General features: G+C 39.5%; 1 protein-coding gene across 3 annotated transcripts in view; it reads left to right on the top strand.

Annotated features, from left to right (window-relative positions):
- mad1l1 (mitotic arrest deficient 1 like 1) overlaps positions 1 to 7400 on the top strand; it is a 61710-nt gene extending 54310 nt beyond the window's left edge. For all 3 annotated transcript variants that reach the window (XM_032528643.1, XM_032528649.1, XM_032528645.1), the window contains exon 18: positions 5451 to 7400. In XM_032528643.1, coding sequence (XP_032384534.1) covers positions 5451 to 5600 — 150 coding nt within the window. In that variant the 3' untranslated portion in view covers positions 5601 to 7400. The remainder of the gene's footprint in view (positions 1 to 5450) is intronic.
- Positions 7401 to 8035: the final 635 nt, after the last annotated feature.

The raw sequence follows: 8035 nt of genomic DNA on the forward strand, positions 1-8035 counted from the left end.
TGTGTGGAAAGCCCGCTTTTATTAAGCAATTGTAGGAAGGCATTCGGAAATGTCAACAGATGAGCGCATCAATGCACACGGGGCAACAAGCGCCATTACCTACATAATAAGCTGTTTTAAATTCTAAATGTTCAATGCCTTATCGCGCTGATGGGACCGAGCCCGACCCGAACCCGAGCATCCTTTCTAAAAATCTTTTCGAACCCAGCCTGGCCTGTCGGGTACCGTCGGGTACCGTCGGGTACCGTCGGGTACCGTCGGGTCCCGTCGGGCTCGGGTCGGGTATCCATCCTCTAACTTGGACATTGTTGTTGGTTATAATATGGGAGACTCATTAAAGAAATATGAGGGAAGGGTTACTGGCCAATAGGCATCAGACTGGTCTGGAATATTAGAATAGCTGTAGTTTATGTTTTTGGCCTTTTGTTTGTCTCTTTTACACATTTACACATTTGAGTGCCTTTTTATGTGCATGACATGTAAGTTAGGGTTCTAATAGTTCATAATGGTTTTGCCTGTTATGTTTAATTTATTGGACATTAAAGGCATATTTTTGTTAAAGAGTTGTTATACATCAGTGACATTCAAACAGTGATAACTGAAACATATACACACCTTGCAGTGTGTATACACGTGTATTGCAAACAGACCTAAGTACTACATAGATAGAACATCTGCACCAGCACCACCAAAGTGAACATAAAATAACTAAACAATATATAAATGCATATGAAACTGTTGTCAAAACCCACGCAATTGACATAGACACACTTGGAGATGGCATCTTGGAAGTTTGTGATCAGTACTGTATGGTGACAAGTAGTACAAGTGGTGTCCCATTACATAAAGGTATGTTTTTTCCCCCAGCCCTTACCACTCGGTTTCGAGGGCCAAGGGCTCGGGCTAACGGGTAGGGGTAAGTTGGAGAAATGGGATTCAGCCTTACTCTTTATCTGCTACATTTCTGAGTACTTGAAACCTGGACTGAAACTTACCTTGATCGTATAATTGTTATGTACCGCAACATTGGAATAAAAAAAAAAACACATTTACAGAGAACTATTGTTGTCCAAAGCAATCACCTTAACATTCACATCTATGTTATTATTTTCAAATAGACGTGTAATTAAGTACCATTTTTTCTGCTACTGGCAGTGCCTCTAGACTGAATAAAATTACATATGTGAAAGACAGAAAAAATTGTTATAATGAGCTTAATATGCACTCAGTGCTAGGTTTGGACAAAGAAGGCCGCTGGTGAAAACAATGGCGACCTTTGTCAAACCCTGTGGGATGTTTGTGTGAAGGCATTCTTTGTACATTGAGTGTCACCAAATGATTGTGGTGATGATGAACAGTTATTATGCTGTTCTTTTTTTTGTTCTGGTACACTGTGCTGCTCTTGCTTGTCACGTGAAGAAGACTAGCCTTAGTGGGAATGTCTTTAAGTGACCTCTTTTTTTACCGGCACATTGGTAATATCTACCAGTGTGCCGGTACTTGGGTACATCCACGGTCACTCTCTCGCTCTCTCTCGATCACGCACTCACTACGCAGTGAGCTATTCCATAACGCTTCAACTTTTTCATATTGATGAACTTCCGTTACATTCAAGTCGAGTTGATACGTGTATAAAGACCATCGGCTCCACACAACTCTTTATATTTCTCAGTATGGCTATGTTTAGAAAATGGTGTTGTCCGGCGACTTTCGCACGCAGCAACTTGAGTGTAGATGATTAGCTCTTCTGAAGAGAGTCCTCCGTGTCCTCCTCGGCTACAAGTAACTCCGTGGGGGTGGTGCGCTTGTGTCCTGTAGATGCAACAACAGATGTGTTGTCATTGCTTAGAATTCCTCATGGGGGTGACAGAAACTATGCACTATGGCTGTAAAGGAGCTATGCTACTTTTACACGCAACATGACAACTTCTTGTAATTGGTTGGAAAGTCTGAAGCCTCCAAAAAATGCTTTCACACTAAAAAACTAACTAGACCATTGTTAAGTTTGGTTGGACCGAGACCACCTCTTTTTGTCTGACAGAGGTTCGGCTGTTTGCTCCAGACTGTCGTCCACGGGAGGTTTAATGGTTGTAATTTTTGTTAAAATCATTCTGAAAAGTCCAGACCAAACAAGGTAGGGGGGGAAAAGTTTCTGTTTTTTCTTTCCTGACTAAATGTGAGTCCTCACCATCATTGGCTCCCATAGGCCTCCATCAATTTGTCCACTCACACTTGTGTCTCTCCAACCTACCCACCCACCGGCCCACCCACTCACAAACAAAGTCTGTTGTGAGGACAAACTTTGGCAGAAGGTGTTTCAGACATTGAGATCTCCATGGTAACTGGCTGCAGTGTTTTTCTTTGATGTATGTGTTCCATGTTCCCAGAGCTCCAGCAGTTCCTAGAGCCGTGTGCACACACGTGTTTGTGTGTGCGCCTGTTATGAGAGCAGCAGCCTGAGGATATGGCATAGCTTTCAGACAGCCGCGCAGGGAAAGAAAACACTTGGGAAATAAAGCCTCAGAGTGAGGCAGTTAGACAGAGCGATGGAAAGTAGTCATGTGAAAGCTGGTGTGATTAGAAAAGCCTCTGGTTTGCTTCCCTGCCGTGTCCAGGCCTCTGTAGTAAAGATTGATTTAGAAATAAAGCAAGATTTAAGGATTAATGCTTGAAGAGGTGACCAGAACCTTGTTGTTGTGAGGTGTCCTTGGAAACGCATATTTCTTGCAGCCATGGTATGAATCAGCTTCAAGTTTTCTGCGTGAGATGGTTGTTAGTGTTGAATGTGTTTTTTTTTTGCCACCGTTAAAGTTGGTCTATGTAAGTAATGTGCATATTTTCTTGAGATACATTGGAAAAGGTCCTTTTAATCTCTCAGTCATACTTACATTTAGGAAGCAGATTATTGGAGATGCTTTAAATTATTATGGGACTTAGAATCTATGTCTATACCTCTTTAAAAACAAAACACTTATCAGTAGAGCAGGGCATTATATCAATATTATATCGATACCGTGATATGAGACTACACATCGTCTTAGATTTTGGATATCGTAATATGCCATAAGTGTGTCTTTTCCAGGTTTTAAAGGCTAAATTACAGTAAAGTAATGTCATTTTCTGAACTTACCAGACTGTTGTAACTGTTCTATTATTTGCCTTTACCCACTTAGTCATTATATCCACATTATTGATGATTATCTATAATTGTGTAAATATTGTATGAATATTCAGTGAAAGCACGAATAGTCAACACTACGATATCGTCAAAAATATATTTGATTTTCTCCATATCGCCCAGCCCTACTTACCACTTCACTATTTATCCACTGTAACTCAGATGAAGCAACTTCTTTGCAATGAAAATATTTATAATGACCAAATTACCAATACCACTATGGTCGCGTGTCATGGTGGCCTGGTAGTCTAAGGTGCTTACCACACAACCGCAACGAATCCTGCTTGGAGACTTTTGTTGCATGTCATCCTCCCTCTCTCCCTAATTTCCTTTCTCCAGCCCCTTGACTGTACACTATCATAAAGGAGCAATTGCCAAGAAATACTGAGGAAGAAGAGTCCATGCACTAGGGTCATACGACTTACAATAAAAGAGCAACTTATACTAAGATAATAGCTTGAACACGGCCCCTTCACTTAAAAGGTAACATGCAAACCTCCACGTACAAATCCTCTACACCTCTAGAAGTAGATGTTGTTAATTTTATTTGTATATTTTTTTGACAGTGCTGGCATTTCCCTCCTCAGAGTGAATGCTGAATCGTCTTCTACTTTGGGATGGGAAAAGGCAGAAATACTTGATTTCGGTAGAAAAAGTAAAAGAAAGAAACAGCTGGTCCAATAAAAACGATAGACTGTAACTATCATCAATTGATAGAATGATTCTGATAATTCATTTTTTTAACAAAAAAAAAAAAGTGGATGTCATTTTAAATTACTCAGTGAGTGCCATTTATTGGGGATTTAACCAGATGAACCACATTCAGTCGTTAACAATCAGTGAAACTTTTACTGCTAAACAAAAAAAAACTGAAAACTTCTTTTAGCAGCTTGCTACTTGTAGTCAGTTGACTGTAAGATAATATTGGTGCATTTTTGTATCTTTGGTAAAATGACAACATTGAAACAGCAAGTCATTCTGTCTGTATCTCTCAAGCACTTTCCATACTGTGTTTAGCCTCGGTTTAGCAATGTGCAGTCAGCTGGCAAATGTCATTAGTTCAGTTATCCTCTCCTCTCACCCCGAAGAGATTTGTCGCTATTAACACAAAAGTGAACCGCTGACTTCACCTCAGCCTGTTGTGTGTGAGGAAGCACACTAATTGGTTTATCAAGTAGGATTTGCTACTTTTTTCTTTGCATCAGCTACACTACTTTCCAATGTCCCATTGCTAAAGTCTGTTCAATTTGCAAATACAAATGTTGAGCTCAAGTAGGATTATTCTTTTTCTAAATCATATTTTTTTGAAAGTTTAGCTCTGAATCATATTCGGTGGGTGAACATTTATTGAGCTGGACCTTCAGTAAAGAAAGTGTCCATGTGGGGAAAAAATGTAAAGCCACATCTTCCTCTGTGAACCTTCTCCCATTCTTTTCTTCTTTTTCACCTGTGGTCTTTAGGTTCTTACGTAATGTGTTTGCTGAGTGTTTCCCTTCGCCATCTGTTTAATAAGCCTTCTCATGATACTCATGATTTGTACACACATTGACACAGGACATTTCTCAAATGTCTCAATATCTTCCCTGCATGTCATGGGATCTAGCTCCTCGCTACCTTCCTCCATCCCTGCGTTGCTTTAATTACTTTATCCCTCCTTTTCTCATCCCTTTCTCCTTCACTTCATTGCCCCGAGCTGCTCCTCATTCCTTTTAATTAATCCACACAGATTTAGACACCTTCACCCTGCTGTGAATGCACACACAGACACACAGACACAGACACACACAGACACACACAGACACACACCACACACACACACACACACACACACACACACACACACACACACACACACACACACAACAATTCCCTGTAGACAATAACAACTTTAAGTGATCTTGCTTCACTTTGAAAGTTTTTCCCTGGAGATGGAAGTAGTGGAAAACCCATATTAAACTTATTATTTGATATTGTGTTTGTGTGTGTGTGTGTGTGTGTGTGTGTGTGTGTGTGTGTGTGTGTGTGTGTGTGTGTGTGTGTGTGTGGTGTGTGTGTGTGTGTGGTGTGTTGTGTGTGTGTGGTGTGTGTGTGTGTGTGTGTGTGTGTGTGTGTGTGTGTGTGTGTGTGTGTGTGTGTGTGTGTGTGTGTGTGTGTGTGTGGTGTGTGTGTGTGTGGTGTGTGTGTGTGTGTGTGTGTGTGTGTGTGTGTGTGTGTGTGTGTGTGTGTGTGTGTGTGTGTGTGGTGTGTGTGTGGTGGGCGTGCGTGCGCTTAGGGCTCCAATGGAAGCATGCAGCTGATGGAGACAGAGTTTTCAAAAACTTTGGGAGAGATGGTGGCCCTTCATCTGCATCATCAGATGAGCATCCCAGCATTCCTCTCTGCTGTGACCCTCGAGCTCTTTAGCCGACAAACCATGATCTGAAGTCACTTGACACCAACTCTATCATACAGGTGACACATTACGGATGGGATTAGTTTTCTTTTCAATTTCCTGTTTTTCCTTCCTTTCTTTCTTTCCTGTCTCATGATATTCAGAGTTCTCTCAACAGCTTGATACATACAGTAAGTAGTGTAGTCAGTGCTGTGTTGTGGAAGATTAACTCTGTTTGATGAAATATTTATGTATTTATGTATTTCTTGTATCTTGTATTCAAAAAAGCTAAGAAAACAACTTGGTTTGTACTCTGAATATTTCATCAATGAAACTTTGAGAAATACCTTTTTTCTTAACAGGATGAAGTTGTTATTAAAATGCCACACAAAAACCACTACAATTTGGATTTTGGAGCATGTTTTTTACAGTGGGCGTTTAAAGCACACTTCCCACCAAGTTAAATACGCAGTGTGGAGAAAGGTTTATGTGGTTCTCTCTGATCTGTAGAAGATGCATGTTGCGTGGTCTTTACCAAGACTGAATCTTTGACTCTTTTTTATTCTGCTTTTTGTCTCATATCTCTTGGGGATTTACGTTTTACACCAACGTTTTGTGGTAACCGCCAGTCCTCGCCGATCCAATTTAAATACAAGATCTGTAGATTCTATTTTTTCTTTCCTTTTTTTTAATTCAAGTCCTGGGATGTATCCAAATTTGATTTTGGATTTAGTGTTAATAAAAATCAAATTTAGTCATGTCATATGTATGAATTGTTTGTTTTTAATTATTATTGAATTATAATTAGAATTCATTATTATGTGCTTGAGTTGGGTTAAGGGGAGGAGAAGTATTTGTGAAAGTCATTTTAAATGTTATAGATAGAAAACATCATTACCTTTCTGCCTTAAAAAAAAAAAAAATGCAACTGCTTTACAGTAACATTACTGCAAGATCACACATTAGCTTGTTAGTGAAGGCACAGAAACACATCATTTTTACAATAAAATGTTAGTTTACAACTGAATCACGTGGGTTGCGTTTGAATTGATTGGAATGGAACATGTGAGTGTTTTTAATCTTTTTAATCTTTTACTTTTTTGAAAGTATCAGCCTGATCATTGAAAAGCTTTTTATTTTTTTTAATCACAGGGTCTTAAACCGTATGCATATTTTTGTTTCCTCTCCGGAAATGCTTCATACACATAAATAATAGTAGCAGAACCTTGTTGTAACCTTTTAAAATGCAAAAAGAAATCTTTGGATATAAATTTAATTTGAATGACCTATGAGTTCCTCCTGTTACGAATTTGGTTAACGATCATGCCTGCGTGTGTCGGTGTGAGGACGAACACAAGTTAACGCAAGGCCAATTCCTAGGCAGCAATAAAGAGAAATGGCAGAAATTAACATGGGTGAAGAGGAAGCAAGGAAACAATCCAATAAAAACTGAGAAACAAAAGGAAGCAAGCTAAGAATAAAGCCACTTATCACTGCAACAAAATGAGCACTCCAGCTGGTGCAGCCATATGTCTCATGAGAAAACATATTCTCCTGTACAGTACATGCCACAAACTGTCCTTGTTTTTTTTCTTTTTTTGCATTCATTTTCACAACACAGCACATCTCCTCCACACCCCGCAGCTCTCACCTAAAAGTAATATTTAGAGTGTTTCATATAAGCTATGTGATACATACAGCACTGTAGTATACAATGTTTTCTTTAAGGCAGTGTGTAAAGTTCTGGGGCTCTATCGCTGTTGTCCACATCCAATTAAAATGACTGTACCTCTTTACTGTTGAAATGCAAATGTAATCAATAAAGCATATTTGACTTACTTGACAATTTGACTTGACTTGGAAGAATATTAATTTTGCTGCAACATATGGTGACTGTAGCACTCATCCACTGTAGATTTTATAACAATTCTCACCTTGTTTTCCCTGTTTGCTGTGTTACTAGGTGTAACTAGGCGGTCGGTTCAAGGTGAGTGGCTAGTCTAAAGGTAATTTAAAGACCTCTATAGAACACCAACAGTGACTCCTTGGAGGGGACAAGTTTAACCCTTGTGTTGTCTTCCCGTCAACCTTTTAACTTTTTGTTTTTCCGGGTCAAAATGCACATCTTTTTACATTTACATCATCTCTTTCCACACTTTTTTCGACTGTCATTTGACGTTTTTTTCTTCTTCTTTTCGACATTTTTGTGACGAACCCTTGGCTGAAAATGCGGTTGAACTGATCAATCTCCCCTAATTGGTCAAAAAAAGTGCCTCGAACCACAACAAAGCAAGGAGATGTAATACGTCTCCATAACAGCAGGCAGCGCTAATCTTTATTGTCGCCCAAAAATAAAAACCAGCAGCCGATTGGACGCATTTGTCACATGGGTCTTACTTCTCCGGAAATTTAAAGCCAGACTATCATGGCGGCTTGTTCAGAATACGATCTCATATTTTACTAAAATAGTTCACGAAACGTGTTTC

This window comes from Etheostoma spectabile, chromosome 2 (genome assembly GCF_008692095.1).
Source record: "Etheostoma spectabile isolate EspeVRDwgs_2016 chromosome 2, UIUC_Espe_1.0, whole genome shotgun sequence".
Classification (NCBI taxonomy): Eukaryota; Metazoa; Chordata; class Actinopteri; order Perciformes; family Percidae; genus Etheostoma; species Etheostoma spectabile.